Source organism: Acinonyx jubatus, chromosome B2 (genome assembly GCF_027475565.1).
Source record: "Acinonyx jubatus isolate Ajub_Pintada_27869175 chromosome B2, VMU_Ajub_asm_v1.0, whole genome shotgun sequence".
NCBI classification, from domain to species: Eukaryota; Metazoa; Chordata; class Mammalia; order Carnivora; family Felidae; genus Acinonyx; species Acinonyx jubatus.
In genome coordinates, this window is record NC_069385.1 from 77,004,964 (window position 1) to 77,026,035 (window position 21,072).

At 33.8% G+C, this 21,072-nt stretch overlaps 1 protein-coding gene across 5 annotated transcripts in view; it reads left to right on the forward strand.

The window, feature by feature from the left end:
* IBTK (inhibitor of Bruton tyrosine kinase) overlaps positions 1–21,072 on the forward strand; it is a 91,327-nt gene that overhangs the window by 24,411 nt on the left and 45,844 nt on the right. For 3 of the 5 annotated variants that reach the window (XM_053222532.1, XM_027057352.2, XM_027057354.2), the window contains exons 6-16: positions 432–602; positions 4,094–4,211; positions 4,295–4,475; positions 6,685–6,808; positions 8,797–8,974; positions 12,013–12,190; positions 13,418–14,017; positions 15,200–15,286; positions 16,333–16,415; positions 16,501–16,538; positions 16,991–17,087. In XM_053222532.1, the coding sequence (XP_053078507.1) occupies positions 432–602; positions 4,094–4,211; positions 4,295–4,475; positions 6,685–6,808; positions 8,797–8,974; positions 12,013–12,190; positions 13,418–14,017; positions 15,200–15,286; positions 16,333–16,415; positions 16,501–16,538; positions 16,991–17,087 (1,855 nt within the window). The remainder of the gene's footprint in view (positions 1–431; positions 603–4,093; positions 4,212–4,294; positions 4,476–6,684; positions 6,809–8,796; positions 8,975–12,012; positions 12,191–13,417; positions 14,018–15,199; positions 15,287–16,332; positions 16,416–16,500; positions 16,539–16,990; positions 17,088–21,072) is intronic. The other 2 variants (XM_027057353.2, XM_027057355.2) reach the window with 1 other exon arrangement.

The following is a 21,072-nucleotide window of genomic DNA, read 5'->3' on the forward strand; positions in this document are numbered from 1 at the left end:
ATTATAGGCATTATCATCTCATTTATGTTGTGTCAGAGACTGTTTTTTTTTTATACTTAAAAACTCATTTACTCCTTACACCTGTACTTTCCTGTATTTTTATTTATTTTTTCCGTACTTGAATACTTTGGCTGAAGAGCTGCCTTTATTTATACCAAACAAATTTGCACTTGGTGTATGATAAGGGCTCAAAAATCATTTGTTGGACTGAATTATTTTATTGAAATGTCTTGCTGGGATTTTGTATTTTACTCATAAGCCAATGTCCATATCCTATTAAATTCACCTGTCCCTTGCTGAATTGTAGGGTTTACCTATGATAGATACAGCCATTTATCAGTGTTGTCATTTTGGATACAGTATCACCAGATTCTATTTGCATTTTTGTATAAATGACTAATATATTATACTAAGCTAATTTTATTTTGTAGATCCCTAGGCTTGTGGAAGGACTGAGTGGTCATAATTGTTCCCAGGTGGCAGCTGCAAAGGATCATACTGTTGTACTGACTGAAGATGGATGTGTTTATACATTTGGACTAAATATTTTTCATCAATTAGGAATTATTCCTCCACCTTCCAGTTGTAATGTACCCAGACAGGTAAACTTCTTTTTTTTAAAACAACAAGATGACTGTTTGTTATAAAACCTGTGTGGATAAAAAGATGGAAGATATTGATATGCAATTTATATTACTTATATTCCATGGTATATACTTTATTTTTCACATGAGTCATTAAGCATAGTATAAATTAGCATTTGTTTGGAGTAAGAAAGAAGGCACTTGGGAAATTAAGCCCCAAACTGCCTTTGATTCAGTTTTTTTCTTTTTTTTTTTTTTTTTTTTTAATTTTTCTTAATGTTTATTTTTTTTTGAGAGGGAGACAGAATGTGAGCAGGGGAGGGGCAGAGAGATTGGAGACACAGAATCCAAAGCAGGCTCCAGGCCTTGAGCTGTCAGTAGAGAGCCGGATGCGGGGCTGGGACCTGTGAAGCACGAGATCATGACCTGAGCTAAAGTCAGATGCTCAACTGACTGAGCCACCCAGACACCGCTCATCTTTTTAAGTATTCACAAACAGAGGGGGATCCACATTTTTGGGGTTTGAAACAAATAATTTTGAGGGCATCCTTAAGAAAAGACATGAAATTTATAAATGCAAAATGGGCTATCCAAATGAGTTACCCAGAAGCCTGAGCTTATTGGCCTCATGGAAAATCTGCCTCTGCACAGAAATCCTACCTGGCAAGATTATTTGAGGGGACATAGGTTCAAAAGCCACTGTTATTTGTTCTAATTTCCAGCTCCCATTTGCACAGCCACCACTGCTCAATTTCACAGACCTAGTTCACAGAACTAGGAGTGGTGCTCTAAATTAATATATTACTAGAATCATCACTTAATAACAAACGTGTTTTCAGCTCATAAAATTTTGTATTTCAAAGGTTAAATTTCTTTACTGGTTTAATCCTCTGGATTTAAATTTTTTAGGTATATGGGGTGCCTTGGTGGCTCAGTTGGTTAAGCGTCTGACTTGATTTTGGCTCAGGTCATGATATCACTGTTTGTGGATTTGAGCCCCACATCAGGCTCCATGCTGTGCAGAGCCTGCTTGGGATTCTCTCTCTGCCCCTCCCCCTCATGCACGTGTGACACTCTCTCAAAATGAATGCATAAACTTAAAAAATAAAATTATTAGATATATATTTTTTATTTACTAAATTGTTAAATCTAATGCTTTTCCATTGTGGATGAATAATGGATCAAAAGGAAGTATTACTCAGAAATAGAGGTACTCTCCAATCTGTGGTACTTTTTGGTTGGAAGATCCATTTCCTATAGTGTGGAATTTGTGGATATTTAATCATTTTGTAGATTTCTTTAGAAATGGTAGATTTTATTTCTGTTTTTATTCTCATTGTGTGGCTGTCTTGGAGCTTTGGGTTGATATGGACATACCCAGTATTCTCAACTGGGGTTACTTTTGCATCTCCAGGAGCCATTTGGCAATGTGCAGAGACATTTTTAGTTGTTGCACTGTGGGTAGGGGCGGGAGTGGTGCTACTGACATCTAGTACGTAGAGTCCAGGGACACTGCTAAACCTGTAATTTACAAGATAGTCCCCTACAACAAAGAGTCATCAGGCTGAAAATGTCAATAGTGCTGCCCTGAATATGTCAAATTTTTTTTTTTCATTTTCTTCATTTTCCTTTTTTTTTTTTTTTAATCTGGTAAGTGTACTGTTTAATTCCCATCCGCTCTTTCACCCTTCTCCCCACCCACCCACCACCTCTCTGGTGACTTTCAGTTCTTTATAGTTAAAAACCTCTTTCTTGATTTCTGTCTTTTTCTCCTTTGCTCATTTTTTTTCTTAAATTCCACATGTGAATGAGATCATATGGTATTTGTCATTCTCTAATTTTGCTCAGCATTATTCTCTGTAGCTCTGTGTTGTTGCAAATGGAAAGATTTCTTTCTTTTTTTTTTTTGTGGCTGAATAATCATCTATTGATGGATGCTTGGGCTGCTTCCATAATTTGGTTATTGTAAATAATGCTGCAATAAACATGGGTGTACGTGTATTCCTTTAAATTTTGAGTAAATACCCAGTAGTGTGATTCTTGGATCATAGGGTAGTTCTATTTGTAGTATTTTGAGGAAACTCCATACTGTTTTCCACAGTGGCTGCCCCAGTTTGTATTCACACCAGTACAAGAGGGTTTGTTCCCCTTTCTCCACATCTTTGCCAACAATTGTTTGTGTTTTTGTTTTTAGCCATTCTTCCAGGTGTGAGGTGATATCTCATTGTAGTGTTGATGTATTTCCCTAATGATGAGCATCTTTTTATGTATGTGTCTGTGGCCATCGGTATGTCTTCTTTGGAGAAATGTCTGTTCATGTCTTCTGCCCATTTTGAGTGGATCATTTGTTTTTTGGGAATTGAATTGTGTCAATTCTTTATATATTTTAGATACTAACCCTTCATCAGATATGTCATTTGCAAGTATCTCCTCCCATTCAGTAGGTTCCCTTTTGGTTTTGTTGATTGTTTCCTTTGCTGTGCAGAAACTTATTTTAATACAGTCTCAGTAGTTCATTTCTGCTTTTATTCCTCTTGCCTCAGGAGACCTATCTAGAAAAAAGTTGCTATGGCCAGTTTCAGAGAGATTACTGCTTGTATTCTCTTCAAGGATCTTTATGGCTTCAGGTCTCACATTTAGGTCTTTTATCCATTTTTGAGTTTATTTTTGTTTATGGTGTAAGAAAGTCATCCAGTTTCATTTTTTGGCATGGAGCTGTCTATTTTTCCCAGCACCATTTTTTGAAGAGACTGTTTTTTTCCCATTGTTTTTTCATTCCTACTTAATCAAAGATTAATTGATCATATAATTGTGGATTTATTTCTGGGTTTTCTGTTTTGTTCCATTGATACATGAGTATTTTTATGCTAATACCATACGGTTTTAATTATTACTACTTTGTAATATACCTGAAATCTGGAATTGTGATACTTCAGTTTTGTGTTTCTTTTTCAGGATTGCTTTGGCTATTCCTGGGATGCAAGGGTGGTTCAGTATTTGCACAGCAACTAGTGTGATATGTTATATCAATAAGTCATCTGGTTAAAAATGTCAGTTGTGCCATTGAGAGACCCTGAATGTGCCAATATTTGCACAACAATCAGTATGATATGTTATGTCAATAAGTCATCTGGCTAAAAATGTCAGTAGTGCCATTGAAAGACCCTAAATGTGTCAAATTTAAAAGTACTACATTTTCTGATGAAATGAAAATGCCTGTTTTACATATTGCTTGTTGATAGTTTGAATGATTTGGTTTGTATACCATGCCAATTTTTTATATGTTAAAATTGCTGACTTAAAATGGCTATATCAAAATGTCTTGTGTTCTGAGAAGAGTTAGAGTCTCAGTGTTAGTGCTGAGATCTGTTAGTGAATTCTCTCATTAGAACTTGAGAGGGTACTGATGGTGAGTATGCCATATATTGATACCTTCATCAACTGGATCTTGTAAAAATTGTACTAGTTCATAGATACATAGTAAACTGCTGTCTTGTCTTTTTGAATAGATGCAGGCAAAATATCTGAAAGGAAGGACAGTCATTGGAGTAGCAGCAGGCAGGTTTCATACAGTGCTATGGACTAGAGAAGCTGTTTACACTATGGGACTAAATGGTGGACAACTGGGTAAGAAGTCTTGATGACAATGTCTGAAAAAAAATTGAATTCTTAAAGTGGATATTTTGTGATTTATTTGTGCAATTTTTTAGGTTATTTGCCAGATCCCAATGGAGAAAAGTATGTAACTGCTCCTCGTCAGGTCTCTGCCCTTCATCATAAGGATATCACTTTGTCTTTAGTTGCTGCAAGTGATGGGGCCACAGTCTGTGTTACCACGAGGGGAGATATTTACTTACTTACAGACTATCAGTGCAAAAAGATGGCTTCTAAGTAAGTGTATTTCTGTAAAGAAATCTCACTTTAATAATAACTCTTCCAGCAAAACTCTGATTATCAGCTTTATGCTATATGATCTGAAGTGTCGGATTGAGAAAGTGGAATGGAGAAAATTTAAAACTGAAAGGAAAGAGTTTTTGCATTTGATGACCTTAGTCTTTTGACAAGCATCCAGGGAATGTATATAGTAGAAGTTCTCTGTAGGGACACCTGGGTGGCTCAATCGGTTAAGCGTCTGACTTCGGCTCAGGTCATGATCTCATGGTTCGTGGATTCAAGCCCCATGTCCAGCTCTGTGCTGATAGCTCAGAACCTGGAGCCTGTTTCAGATTCTGTGTCTCTTTCTCTCTCTCTGCACCTCTCCTGCTCACACTCTTTCTCTGTCTCAAAAATAAACAAACATTAAAAAATTAAAATTCTCTGTAAATTATAAAGCAGTATTTCTGAATTATGTTTAACATATGGTTAAGGGTGACCTATAAATTTCATTTTTTTAATGCTTCAGGTACACAAAACTAGATTAATCATAATTCTTGGTTTGTGACACAATCATCATCGGTTCATGTGTACCCCCTTTTTTTTTGTTATGTACTTCTTTATTTAAAAAAAAATAGTTAATCATATACCATGGATTCAGTCCATGTATTTATAACTAAGTGGTATATTTTTTATCTTTATATTTGTGTAGCCTGTTTTTACTGAAAGTAAGTCTAGTAGAATGCAGTTAATTTAGCAGCAGTTGGTTGGCTCATCAAAAAGCCAGGTAAAGCAGGGAATCCTAGAACTAAGGTGTAAATATCACTAGGTCCACCAGTTGGGGTTCCCTCCCTATCTTTCATACATAAGCCATACCCAGAAGGTGTCATCTCTGATTTCATCTTGAACAGTGTAAGGAGCAAGTGATTAAAACAATTGTCAGATAAATTAATATGGTAAGAGTCCTATACTTTTCATACATTTTCAATCTTATATAGTCGATTAATCCATTTCTGGTTTGACAGCAGTTTTTTGCTTTACATATTTCATGTGTCATTCCAAAGTATTCAACTTTCAGAAAAAACATTCTTTTAAGAGTAATATTTTATTGGCTTATATGTTATCTTATTCAATAATTACAGTAATAAATACAAGTAGAGAAATACATCTTGGAACAAATAAGATGAAATTCAACTACCTGGAAGAGTATAGCTCAATTAGTGGAAGCAATAGTGTGCAGGATTTCTAAAGATTCGCCATCTAACTTTTAAATAAGCAATCAGGCATTTAATTTGAAATGCAACAAAATGTGCCTTTGCTATTGTAAATGAGATGGTACTTCATAAACAGATTCCATCCATGAAATTAGCTTATGAGCAGAGAATGTCAACCATCAGTTTGCCACAATTTAGCTTCTATGTGTAACAGTTGGAAGGGTATTAATTGTAGGTCATATTTCAGTTTTAGAAACATGAAAGTGTGAACATAAATGTTTCTTGGAACTGACTAGCTTTTTTTCTGGTCATGAGGTAGTTTTTTTTGGATATTAGATTTTGTTATTGATTAATAACATTAAATTGTGTAAATATGTTATAGCCAAGTTTCTAACTAAGAAAATTCTTTTGTTACAAATTGTTACAACATAGTAATTTTGAAAAGTAAAAAATAAAAAAAAAATCTTAATGCAAGCAAAGTATCTGAAAGGGAGTACAATGACTGGACTAGCAGTAGGTTTCACACAATACTATGGGCATATCACATGTGCAGATATAGTGGAATGGCTAGTGGATGTGTTATTAAATTAGTAATGATTTTCCTGGTAGCTGTAGCTATTTAGGGTTGTCCATATTTGAAATTAAGAATTTGTTTCATTTTGAATTTAAAGTTTTTCATTTCTGTTAAATTGCAAATATACTTAGGAGCTTTTAGTTTTATCAGTTACTTAAAATAGAGTGAACGTGTGCATTAGCAAGTGGGGCTTTAAGTGTCAAATGTGTGTATATGTGTGGGTAGAGGCATTTGGGAGGGAGGGACTTGCTATAAAAAGAAATGGCCATTATATAGGGGAAACTTATGGAAAGAAGGGACTAAGGATACCAAAGTCCAAATCATCTTCCTTTACGTTTCACAATAATCACCCTGGATTATTGTTTGAATAGTAATTTCTTTAAAATCGAGCATGTGTATTTTAGAGAACATATTAATGTAGAATTTTTTTTTCACCTAGGCAACTAAACTTGAAAAAAGTTCTTGTTTCTGGGGGGCGTATGGAATACAAGGTTGATCCTGAAAATTTGAAGGAAAATGGAGGTCAGAAAATCTGCATTCTTGCAATGGATGGAGTTGGAAGGGTGAGTGTATATTTATGCAAAAATGTAGTAATTTTGTTCTCAGTTGATAGCTGTAGAGGACCTGGTAATGCGAACATGAATTACCATGATAATGATTTCTATTGACTTTATTTCTCTCTTTTTGATATCTAGTACTAATTAGTATGGAGCTGGTACTTCAGGGAAAGTTTGATGACATTAACAAAGCTGCCCTGTGAAACATTAGTTAAAACTGTAGCTCCAGATTTCATTTACTGTGCTTAAAATGGAAATAAGGGATTTTGATGGATTATTTGATATGTATACTGAGTACTGATAAAGATATCAAGTTGAATAGATATGATATATGTAACTACTCTTTAAAAAAAGTAATAGCTAAACAGGTAGTAATAAAAATTTGGTGCATAATTAGAAAGTTTTCCCCCTATTTAGTGTTTTTTTGTTTTTTGTTTTTTTTAGTTTATTTGAGAGAGAGTGAGCAGGGGAGAGGCAGAGGGAGAAGGGGGGAGAGAGAGAATTCCAAGCAGGCTCCATACCATCAGTGCAGAGCCTGATGTTGGGCTCGAACTCACAAACCGTGAGATCATAACCTGAGCTGAAACCAAGAGTCAGACACTTAACCGACTGAGTCGCCCAGTTGCCCTTCTCCAGATTTAGTTTTGAACAAATATACATGTATGTATATTTTCAGAGGCTGTAACTGTCATATATAAAAGATAATGTATTTCTAGATCACTATATGAAGACTCTCTAATCTCTCTCCATTTAAGTAGAGTTCTAATTTTAGTTCCCTGTTCAAATATGTCAGTACATTTCTCTAATGAAATTGTTAAATTAAAAGTATACATTAGTAACATAAAGAATTTTACACTGTGGTTAGAAAAACACAGATTGTTATTTGTTTATGAAGTAGAAACATACAATGAGAATATTTTCTGAGGTTTACATAGTGCTATAAAATTTGACATTTTTGAAATTGAAGAATTAATCATAAAGCTCCACCTACTGGTACTGAACAGATATAAACCTATAGTTGATCATTTTAACATAGGGAAGTATATTAGAATTAGAGTTCTAATTTGTACTAATGGAAGCAGAGGCATGGGATTACACAAAATAGTACAAAAAACATTTGACTCTAGGATATGTTTCATTTATATTAATATGGATCTAGTTTATACCTCTGGATTTTTACTTTCTGCAAAATTACAATCTTACTATGAAAAACCAAGCTCTGAAGGAATCAATCAGTATAGTCTTTTTTATGTAACTTTTGAGTGACCTTGGCAGATAACCATTTTGTTTTAGTTTTTTTAATTATGAGGGGATTGAACTTCTAAAACTAAGCAGCATTAATTTTTCAAATGAGATCTTTCTTGGAATGCAACTATATAAAGCAGACAAGAGTTGCTGCTCTGGATAAAGCTGGATTGTGAAACTCAGCACCCCACCTCTCATTATTTTCTCCATCCCTGAGCATCAGCGTCTAAGCCATTTCTCAGGAACACTAAGATTTGCAGAACCACTTGGAAGCCATAACTGTATTATGAGTTTTCTATCTCTAAGATTTTGTTTTAGTTTTATAATTGCATTATTCATACATCTCCTTTTTTTTGAGAGTTAAAGTTTGGGTTTTCATAGGATGATTTTCATTTTTGCAAATAGATGGTACTGCATAAGTCTGATATCTAAGATACAGCTTTCATAATTTTTTCTTTATCATTGTAGCAAATCTGTTTGCCAAAAACAAGTAATACTGAAAATTACTTCTTCTTAAGAGGAGTGTCTTTGAAATATTTTTAATGCTTCGTATTTGTTTGATATACTTTTTTCTGGAAGACACAGTTCTTTAAAAATAGATTTTTATAGTATCTTTTTTCCATAGAAGAATGAACATTGAAACATAAATTAGAACTTTTATTTTATAGATACTCTTTCCTGATTTCAGTTTTTGGTTGTTCAAATGCTGTATGGGAATATATTTATATTCCAATGTAATTTGGTTTTAGGTATTTTGCTGGAGATCAGTCAGCAGTTCCCTGAAGCAGTGTCGATGGGCCTATCCACGCCAGGTGTTCATTTCTGATATTGCTTTAAATAGAAAAGACATTTTATTTGTCACACAGGATGGAGAAGGATTTAAAGGGAAGTGGTTTGAAGAAAAAAGAAAGAATTCTGAAAAGAAAGGTCAGTTCATATACGTGAGTAGCACATAAAGTACCTTTCAGTTAACTTTTTAATTTTGCAAGTATTTATCATTAGGTTTGACAAGTATTATTAGGTTTTACCCTTAGGTCTCCTCTTTTGGTTGTGGTTTGTGTGTGTGCAGGTAAGCAGAGTGAATTCAGTCCACTTAAATCGAGTTTTCAACCTTTCATCTGTCTCAGTAGATCTTGAGGTCACGGCTCCTTCCTATCGGTAATAGAAGATCACTACTGTTAATAGAACATTACACTGTTGCTAGCCTTGGCTCAAGGGGTGGGGAAGTGTAAAGTTTAAAAAAAAAAAAAACCGCTTCCCAGATGCTTTTTTTTTTTTCTTTTTTTAAAAAATTTTTAATGTTTGTTTATTTTCGAGAGAGAGCAAGAGACAAAACATTAGCTGGGGAGGGGTAGAGAGAGAGGGAGACACAGAATCTGAAGCAGGCTCCAGGCTCTGAGCAGTCAGCACAGAGCCCAATGTGGGGCTCCAACCCACGAACCGTGAGATCATGACCTGAGTTAAAGTCAGATGCTTAACCGACAGAGCCACCCACGTGCCCCTCAGATGCATTTGAACCATCTTCCAAGCTCCATTTTTACTCTTCCTCCCTACGTTGAGAATTGAGTGGCTTGTACTTTTTTTTTTTTACATGTATATATACAGTTAAAGTTTTTAAACAGTACATTTCATGACTTAAGGGAAAATTATGGGAAGAATAAAGTTTTCATATTTATTGAGAATTTTAAAAAGAAAAGGTAGTTGTATTAAACAGCTGCTAAATAGAGATGTTTTATTTCATTCCTTGATGAATATAAAGGATAGCTTTAAGATGCCACCATTGAAAATAGAAGCTTTTCATTATATAGTTCATTCTTAATTTTTTCTGATTATAAATTTATAAATGTTTGGATTACTTGCATTGTTTTTTAACTTAGCTTAGCAACTTTTTTCTTTCATTCATAATTATTCTCTGTTGATTTTTCTTCTGGAGAAACTAGAATACATTTACTTCTTCACAGTTCATTGGCCCCACCATAGCCCATGGCACATGGACAACTGCAAAAAAATATGTTGCCTTATTTGTACTCCTGTTTCTTTTTATCTGTTCTTAACTGATTATCAGAGCAATCTTTTAAGATCTCATTCTAATATTCCTGTGTTTTTAAAAACTCTTTGATGGTTTCTGCACTTGCTAAACATGGCCTCTACAGCCCTTGCTCTGACCCTTGTCTAGGTCTCTGAAATCATCTTGATTTCTCTCCCTTTCATTTACCACTCTCCAGTCACATTGACCTTCAGATTTTCAATTTTGTTCAGTAGTCCCAGGGCTTTTTCTAATTTTTCACATCTCAGCTTAATTTGTATGTCAGAAATGTTTTCACAGATCCCATAATCTAAATTGAGGGTACCCGATTTCACTTCTCATATTCCCTTTGTATTTTCATGATGCAGTTCATTTTTATTTGTTTTCATGTATTTATCTTTGTGACTAATTTTTTTTAATGCTTTTTTCCTATCAGACTGTTAAGATGGCAAGGACCTTAACTGCTTTACTGTATCCTTAGCATTCAGCATATTTTCTGACAGATAGTAGTCCCTTATTAAACTATCCTTTGAATAAATAAATCAGTTATTGTATGCTAAAACATATATAGAGCACATTTATACTCAGACAGTTACAAACATTCTTCAAAATCATAAAGCCACAGTGGAGTGATTAATGATTTGTTGTATTTTATTTCTTTATAGATTATGCAAGTCTGCAAACATTTAAAGTATATTTACTACCTGCCAGATATAGGACTATGCTTTGATGATACAGAATATATGTAAGATGGGCCCCTGTTCTCAGACACTCATAAGTTTGTAGGGATAGTAGACATGTATATAAATATTTACAGTGTAAAAATACTAATATATTTATGTTAGGTTTTTTGAGAGCACAGAAACTGAAATAACTTGAGTATCAGAGTAAGATTAGGAAAGCCCTCTAAGACTGAAATAGAGTGAATTTGAGAGAGTAACCAAAATGCAGGTTTTGACTTGTAAATGTTGGAAGTCCTTGGAATTGTATCTTAGCCATATTTAGTGGTCTAAAACTGAATTCATGATCTCTGCTCCCACATCTGTTTTGCAATGTTTTCTTTCCAACTAAATGGTTACCTTTGACACCTCACATCCCCACCCCCCCCCCGCCCATCCCTGTATCCAATCTGTCACCAAGTTTTTTCATTTAAGTCTCAAGTATTTCTGAAATCTTTCCACTTGCTCAAGTTTCATTGCTACAGTAACTTCAGTGTTATCATTTATTTTTTTCTGGATTCTTATTAAAGTCATTTCCTAAATGATCTCTTTGTTTTTATTATTAATTACTTCCAACATTCTTCATATTGCAGCTGGAGTCATTTCTTTGCATGCAGATTTCCTACTTTTCTTTCATAGCCTTGATCTGACTTGTAATGATACAATCATTTGTTTAAACATCTGTCTTCTCTGCTACATTGTGTACTCCAAGATGGTAGGGACATGCCTAACATCACTACTGTATCACAAGGGATAGACTGATGATCACTGTATCACAGGAGCACAGTGTAGTCACTCAGATATTTGCTGAATAAATGGAAGAATGGAGAAGGAAGTGGGGGAACAAACAAGCATACAAATTATGAGGATGCTAAATTTACATATTTTTAATGCAAGCTGAGGAATTTTAGAAGCCAGTATAGCACTAGATTTGTTTTTTAGAAAGATAACTTTGGTTGCAGTGTGGAGGATGTTTTTGCTGAAAGGGATGAAATTGTGGATAATTGAGAATGGACTCACCAAAATTTCCTGTTTAATACCTGTACATAGGGTACAAATTGTGTTGAAGAGAGGGAGGAAATAGTTCTTCAAGAGGACTGACTTCTATGTGAAAGATATTTCCATATTCTAGTTGTTTTTCTATTTTCTTTACTCTTAAACCATTTTAATAGCTTCAATAAAGCCTCCATTAATGAAAGTTTATTTATTTTTCTTTTTAGCAGAGATTTTATCAAATCTTCATAATTCCTCATCAGATGTGTCTTGTGTCTCTGATATAAATAGTGTGTATGAAAGAATTCGACTTGAGAAACTTACTTTTGCCCATAGAGCTGTTAGTGTCAGCACAGATCCAAGTGGATGCAACTTTGCAATCCTGCAGTCAGATCCTAAAACAAGGTACACTTGTATATATTAAATTTCATTTTTTAGAAGAAATAATCCCTTTCTTTTGTTTTCAGTAGCTGCTGGGACAAATTTAATTGAACTGCTTTTGCCAAGACTTGAAGAGACTTTAGACATAAAATCATATTAGCTGGATAACTCAAAGGTGGAATTTGTTATAGGAAATGATGAGAGTTTCTTTTCGTTTGTAAACTGATATTTATTGAAAATACTGAAGATACATATGTACATGCACAATATTTATTTATATTGTAGTACTTAAGATGTACTTAAGATGTAGTACTTCATTTAAGATGTACTCTAGGTTCTCAGATTCTGAGAAATATAAATATTTGTTATGTAGTTTGAAAAAATATCTAACCCTTGAATATGAAAATTAATAAAAGAAGAGGTAGTATATAGTCATCTGTAGGGTAGTGTGACTCTCAGTGCAAATCTTTCCTGAGTCACATTAGTAGAGAGATGACAGGTTAAGATAAATATTAAATATTTATAGGGTACTGTTGGGAAGAAATCCTAGAAGCAGGGTGACCATCCAACCTGGTTTGCCCAGGTCTGTCCCATTTAAAGCACCAAAAGTCTCATCTCCTGGAAAACCCCTCAATCCAGGACAAACTGGGAGGATGGTTCCCCTGGAAGGGTGGAATGTGGATTGGGAAGGTGTGATAACATTCTTACAGTATTGAAACAATCAGTGTTGTGGACTGATTGTATGTCTTTGTGGGTGTTTATCTTTACTTCCTGAGTTTCTGACCTATTCTGGGATCATACCTGAAGTATTTGCTCATTTCTTTGTATATTTGGTTTTCTTCACTTTCTTCACAAAAGAAAAGGTTGAGAACTGTACCCTTTTTTGGATGTTTTTAGTTTTATAGTTCTTTGTGTTTAGTTACAGTCATTTAGAAAATTTCTATGAAGTGGTCATTTGGGTTTATAGCCTAGTGTTTCCCTATAGAAATAGAAAACACTGCTTTTAAAGGAAAATTTAAATCTTGTCATTTTAGTTTAGGAGAAAAATAGAAAAAGAAATAGAAACATTTTAAAGAGTAATATAGTATCTAAGACTGTGCAGTATGCTTATATTTTAGGAAATACCAGATATAAAGTCTTGTAAGTTTGTAACTAAAAAAGAAATTGTACTTTAAAAGAAGAGGCTAGGGATGCTTTTTTTTTTTTTTTCATTTTCTTGAAAGTAAAAATGATTTTTTGTTTCATTTCTAGCCTTTATGAAATTCCAGCTGTATCTTCATCATCCTTTTTTGAAGAGTTTGGCAAACTGTTAAGGGAAACAGATGAAACGGACAACATACATGATGTGACATTTCAAGTTGGCAATAGAATCTTCCCTGCACATAAATATATTTTGGCAGTGCATTCTGACTTTTTTCAAAAATTGTTTCTTTCAGATGGGACTACTTTAGACTTTGCAGATGTTTACCGGAAAGATGAAGATTCTGCAGGATGCCATCTCTTTGTGATAGAGAAGGTTCATCCTGACTTGTTTGAGTACCTTTTACAATTTATATACACAGATACTTGTGACTTTTTACTTCATGGCTTCACACCAAGAATAAACTTAAACAAAAAACCAGAAGAATATCAGGGCGCTCTGAATTCTCATTCAAATAAAATGAATTGCCATGAAGATAATCAGAAGTCCGCATTTGAAGTTTACAGAAGTAATCAAGCTCACACAGTTAATGAAAAGCAGAAAAGCAAACCTAAATCTTCCAATAAAGGGAAAAGTATTGGGGAAGATGATCCTGTAAGAATGTTGCAAAATGTTGCAAAGAAATTTGGTTTCAGTAATTTGAGTAGTAGGTATGGCCTCTCCTTAATATCTATTCTTGAACCTCATTATGTCCTTCTTTTAGAAATTCTTCTTTTTCTTATCTACTCCTCTTCTCCCCTCCCCCAACTCTCTCCCCAACCCTCCTTTTTAGAGGGAGGTACATGGATATGTTCTTTCTTTCCTTTCTTCTAAAGCTATCTCTGCAGGACTCACTGGATTAAAACATTAAAGGATGAGGAGGCTGTTAGTCGGTTTGAACTCTCTATGGTGTTTGTATAACAGGGATCTGGAATGGTAGGCAGTGTGGTATGCTGGAAAGAGAACTATCTTTTGAATTAGAAATACCTATATGTGCCTCTTTACTATGACTGCCTGGAGCCAAGATTTCTTAGTTTCTTTGAACTTCAGTTTCTCAGTAAAGAAAATGGGGGGGGGGTGGATAATTGTGATCTCATGTAGTTTTGTTGTGTAGCATGTGTAAAATGCCTAAGGCAGTATTTGTCATATAAGTCAGATTCTTTGGAATTCTTGTTTTTCTTAAAGTATGTATATTGCTTGTGAAAGTATAATCTTATGTGTGGGGTAGGAGCAGAGGAAGAGTGTGTATCTTGTTTCCTATATAAAAACACGAATGGGCTTTGTGGTATGATTTTGATGTATTTTTTGTCAGTGATGATATTTAATACAGTTGACCCTTGAGAAACATGGGTTTGACCTGTGCAGATCCACTTGCATTCAGATTTTTTGTGATAAATGCAGTATAGTACTGTAAATGTATTTTCTCTTAGGTTTTTCTTAACATTTTCTTTTTTCCACATTATTGCAAGAATATAATATGTAAATGAATATAACATACAAACCACAGACATACAAACAGATCTACTCTTTGATACTGGGAACACTTCCAGTCAACAGTAGTCTCTTAGTCGTTAAGTTTCTGGGGAGTCAAAGTTATATGCAGATTTCACCTCCTTGGAGGGAGTGCTGGTGGTGACTCTAACCCCAGCATTGTTCACGAGTCAACTGTACTTTGAATTGAACTAAAATTGAAGGAGAATATATGGTACTTTTTTTTTAATCACAGAGTAGGGTTTGTTGAGATACTTTTCTAGGTGATATAAATTATATAATTAGGTTCAGATGTAAGGTACTGTAATTTGCTGGATTTTCGTTTTGGTCCATCAACTTAATTTTTATCTACTCTTTGACAGGTTAGATGGAGTCAGATTTGAAAATGGAAAAATTAATGTTATTGAGAAGAAAACTGGTAACAAATCAAAGCTAAATCAGAAAAAATGGTAAGTTAGGAAATGAAGACAAACTTTTCATCTCTAGATTTTGAACCTAACTAAGTATGAGAACAGAGCCCTTCTTACATATGAAACAAAATATGTGAATAGATACCCTTTTACCTTTACTAGTCTTCATTTCTAGAAATATTGGAGAACTGTTAAGGTAAGTGGATAAAATATTAACTTCTCAGTAAGACATTTAAACAGTTTTTTTTAACAGTTTTTTTTAACAGTTTTTTCATTATAAATGAAAAGAATTTTTATTTTTTCTTGCCCAAGTTTTGTATTTTTCAATAGGTAGGAAATAGTGTTACCCTAAAACCAAACTAATTATGCCTCTGCATCATTATGATTATTTCCTTTAGTATAAGTTTTTTAATAATAACAAAAATATTTAGAATATAATTTATTAAAAAGTTTTTGTGAGGCATGTGGGTGGCTTGCTTGGTTAAGCGTCCGACTTCCGCTCAGGTCGTGATCTTGTGGTTCCTGAGTTTGAGCCCCACATCAGGCTCGCTCCTGTCAGTCTGTCAGCTCACTTTGGATCCTCTGTTTCCCCCCCGCACCCCTCCCCCACCTGCGCTCTCCCCAAAATACATACATACATATTAAAAAAAAAGTTTTTGTTTTTAGGTATTTTTACTTTGTAGGTGATAAGTTCTGGAGAAAGAAACTATGGAGATATCTAGATTGTGCTTAGCAAAGAATAGGTTGTAAAAGGAACTGACTTAAAGACCTTTGATCATGATGTCACTTACTATTATATTATTAAAATTTGGTCTGGCCTGTACCGAAAAAGGAAAATTAGAAGTCTGTTCTTGAATATTTATCTGTATTCAGTTCCCTTTAAATATTCTTTATTATAAGGCCCTTATTATCTTTCCTCCAGTGGAAGGAGATGAAGTACTTTATTTGTATGTATGCCCTCAAGTTGTTTGTTGTCTGCTATCTTTAATTAAGACAAAATCAAGCCAAATCCTATAATAAATTTTCTACTTGCTAAATATGTAAAGAAATCACTCTTGCTTCAATTAAAAAAAATTTTTTTTCAGTTCGTTTCTATGTGATGTGACCATGAAATCAGTGGATGGAAAGGAATTTCCTTGTCATAAGTGTGTTCTTTGTGCCAGACTTGGTAAATATACTTTTTATTAGTTCCTGATTTGTTGGTTTTAGTATTGTTTCACTGTTCTAATAGCTTCTACTTTTTCTTTTCTCAGAATATTTTCATAGTATGCTGAGTAGCTCATGGATTGAGGTAAGATTTAAGTTGAAAACACATGGCTGGTAATCACACTTTTTAAAATATATCCTATATATTTAGTATAATATACTAAAGAAATTTAAAATGGGAGCCTGATATTTTAACTTAATTTTATTTTTGTATTAAACTTGATTTATGCTGAAGCCTGCTGGAAAATAGCAGCATTTAGAATTAAAACTTATTGCAGAAAGGCTTCTTAAATCAAAATTTCCCCTTTATTATTTAGACGTGTATTTGGAATACCAGTGTATTTGGTTTTTGTTTCAATTTTTCTTGCTACTCCATGTTATAAGGCATTTTAAAATTAAACGTATGTGTCATTTTAGCTTTGTGTTTTATAAATTTTTTTTTTTTTTTGCATTTGATGTGATTCCTGTTCAGAATTTTCTGTACCAGTCAGAATGTAGTTTTTTGTAGTTTAAAATTAATTATTTTACTTTATTTAGGCTTCCACTTGTACAGCTCTGGAAATGCCAATACATTCTGACATACTGAAAGTTATTTTGGACTACCTCTATACTGATGAAGCTGTGGTGATAAAAGGTATTCATAAGAGGACATTTTAGATGTTTAAGATATAATTGAATAATGGCAAAATCAACATGAATCTTTAATCTAATTGAAATAAGCCATCAACAGAGGCTTAATTTAGAATAAGCAATAGGGATGATTACTAATAGTAAAGGAGTGGATAAAGAAAATTTTCATTACCTCTGTGAAAATGAGTTCTACAAGAATTATATATAATGGTTGAGATTAGATTGAACAGTTTCATACCCTACTACTTATGTGATTGAGATGAGGAACTGATGATATGGAGTATGGTTTTGACAAACACTTTACAAAGTTTTTTCTTGTTTGTTTTTCCCCTTGTGGTAATATATCTGAGGGAAAAGAACTAGACGAAGAATTGAATCAAAATTTATGAAGAGATTGTGTTTATATACTTTGTCAAGCAATACACTGATGTTTTAGTTACAAAGTATTTTTGGTCATAGTTGTGATGGAGTGTTCAACTGTATGTATATACCACATTTTTAAAAATTCATTCATCCATCAGTGAACATTTAGGCTATTTCTATATCCTTACTGTTATTATTTATGCTGCAGTGAACATGATAATGTCTTCAAGATTCTGATTTCAATTCTTTTAGCTAAATACCCAGAAGTGGGATTGCTGTATCATACGGTGGTTATATTTTAATTTTTTGAGGAACCTCCATACTGTTTTCCATAGTGGCTATACATTTTACATTCCTGCTAGTAGTGCACACAAGTGTTCCCTTTTCTCTACATCCTTGCCAGCACTCGTTATCTTTTGTTTTATTGATAATGGCCATTCTAACAGGTGTAAGGGCACCTCTCACTTTTTATTTGCATTTTTCTGATAATTATTCACATTGAGCACCTTTCATGTACTTGCTGGACATTTGTATGTGTTTTTTGGAGAAATATCTATTTAGCTCTTTTGTCCATTTTTTAGCTGAGTTTATTTGTGGGTTGTTTTTTTTTTTTTTTTTTTTTTTTTTTTTTTTGCTATTGAGTTGTAGGAGTTTCTTATATATATATTTTGGATATTGATCCCTTATCAGATATGGTTTGCAAATATTTTCTCCCCTTTCTGAAGGTTGCCTTTCATTTTTTGTTGATTGTTTTCAACATTGCTTTGTAGAAGCTTTCTAGTTTCATGTAATTTCACTTGCTTATTTTTGCTTTTGTTGTGTGTGGTTTTGATGTCATATCCAAAAAATCATTTACAAGACTAGGATCTTTTTCCCTGTTTTCTCCTATGAGTTTTACAGTTTCAGGTGTTAGGTTTAATCTTTAATCCATTTTGAGTTAATTTTTTTATATGATACGGATCCAGCTTAATTCTCTTGCATTTGCTCATTCAGTTTTCCTAGCACCCTTTATTGAAAAGACTACCTTTTCCCATTTTGTATTCTTGATACTCTTGTTGAGGATTAATTGATAAAATGAGCGTTTATTTCTGGGCTCCGTGTTGTGTTCCACTGTATTTGATTACTGTAGCTTTGCAACATAATTTGAAGTTAGGAAGTGTGATGCCTCCAGCCTTGTTCATCTTTCTCAAGATTACTCTGTCATTCAGGGTTTTTGTGGTTCCATATAAATTTTAGGATAGCTTTTTCTGTTTTGTGCAAAATGCCATTGGAATCTTGATAGGATTTTATTGAATCTGTAGATTGTTTTGGGTTGAGTGGACATTTTAACAGTATTCTTTCAATCCATGAACATGGGATATCTTTCCATTTATTGTTATCTTTAATTCCTTTCATCAATGTTTTATAGTTTTCAGAGTACAGATCTTTTTCTTTTTTTAAGTTTATTTATTTATTTTGAGAAGGAGAATGTGCACAAGTGGTGGAGGGAGAGAGAATCCCAAGCAGATGCTCTCCATTGCCATTGCAGAGTCTGACTTAGGGCTCAAACTCACAAACTGTGGGATCATGACCTAAGCCGAAATTAAGAGTTGGATGTTTAAATGATTAAGTCACCCAGGTTCCCCAGAATACAGATCTTTTATCTCCTTGGTTAAGTTTATTCCTAAGTGTTTTATTCTTTTTGATATAATTGTGAAAGGGTTTATTAATTACTTTTTTGGATAGTTCATTGTACATAGAAAAGCAACTGATTTTTATGTTGCAATTTTTACTCAATTTGTTCATTCTTTTTTTTTTAAGTTTCTATATTTATTTTGAGAGATGCAGGGAGGGAGAGAGTTGGCTGTGGGGGAGGGAATCCCAAGCAGGCTCCACACTGTCAGTGCAGAGCTTGACTTGGGGCTTGAACTCACAAACTGTGAGATCATGACCAGAGCTGGAACCAAGTGGAATGCTTAGCCAACTGAGCCACCCAGGTGCCCCTATTTGTTACTTCTAATAGATTTTTGATGGTGTATTTAGGGTTCTCCAGATACAAGATCTTGTTATCTGCAGAGACAGTTTACTTCTTCCTTTTCAATTTGGATGATGTTTATTTCATTTTCTTGCTTCATTACTCTTGCTAAGAATTCCAGTACTATGTTGAATAGGAGTGGCAAGAGTGGGGTCCTTGTCTTGTTCCTGATCTTAGACAGACAGCTTTCAGATATTTACTGTTGAGTATGATATTAAACTGTGGATTTGTCACAGATGGTCTTTATTATGTTGAGGTATCTTCCTTCTCTACCTAATTTGTTGAGAGTTTTTATCATGAATGGGTGTTGAATTTTTTCTTCTGCACTTACTGCATTTACTGCAATGATCATATTTTTATTCTTTTGTTTTTTAAGTTTATGTATTTGAGAGAACAAGAATGATGGGGGATGGGGACAGAGAGAGAGGGAGAGGGAAAATCTCAAGCAGGCTCTGTGCTTTCAGTGCAGAGCCTGATGAGGGGCTTGAACTCATGAATTGTGAAATCCTGACCTGAGCAGAAATCAAGAGTTAGACGCTTAACTGACTGAAAATCAGTTTGCCCTGATTTTTATTCCTCTCTTGTTACGATAGTATCACATTTGTTGATTTGCATGTATTGAACCATCCTTGCACCAAGCATTAATCCCACTTGATTGTGGTATATGATCTTTTTAACATGCTATTGAATTTGATTAGTTTCTTATTAAGGATTTTTGCAGCTATGTTCATCAGGGGTGTCGTACTGTGATTTTCTTTTCTTGTAGTGTCCTCGACTCCTTTTGGTATCAGGATAATCCAGACCTCATAAAATAAGTTTGGAAGTGTTTCCTCTCCTTCAGTTTTTTTTTTTGGACAAGTTTGAGAAAGATTGGTGTTAATTTTTCTTTAAATATTTGGTAGACTTCACCCATGAAGCCATCTGGTCTAGAACTTTACTTTTGGGAGATTTTTGATTTATGGATTCAGTCTCCTTACTCAGTTATTGACTATTCAGATTTTCTGTTTCCTCATGATTTAGTCTTGGTAGCTTGTATGTTTCTAGGAACTCATCTATTTCTTCTAGGTTATCCACTTGTTAGCTTATAATTATTGACAGTAATCTCTAATGATTTACATTTCTGTGATATCAGTTGTAATATCTTCTCTTTCATTTATGATTTAATTTTTGGAGGGATCATTTTCTCAGTTTACTTAAGGGTTTGTTAATTTTATCTTTTCAAACAACCAGTTCTTAGTTTCATTGATCTTTTTTGTTTTTCTAATGTCTAATTCATTTATTTCTGCTCAGTCTTTATTATTTTTTCCTTCTGACTTTGGGCTGACTTCTTTTTCTAGTTCCTTGTTGTATAAAACCCTTAAGGTTCTTTCAAGATCTTCTTTTTTTGTTAAGGCATTTATCAGAATTAGAACTTCTTTTGCTGTATCCCGTAAGTTTTGGTATGTTGTATTTTCATTTTCATTTGTCTCAAGATATTTTGTACTTCTCTTTGATTTCTTCTTTGAATTACTGTGTTAATTTCCACATATTTACACATTTCCCTATTTTCCTCCTGTTCTAGTTTATACCACTGTAGTTGGAGAAGATACTTGGTATCATTTCAATTTCTTAA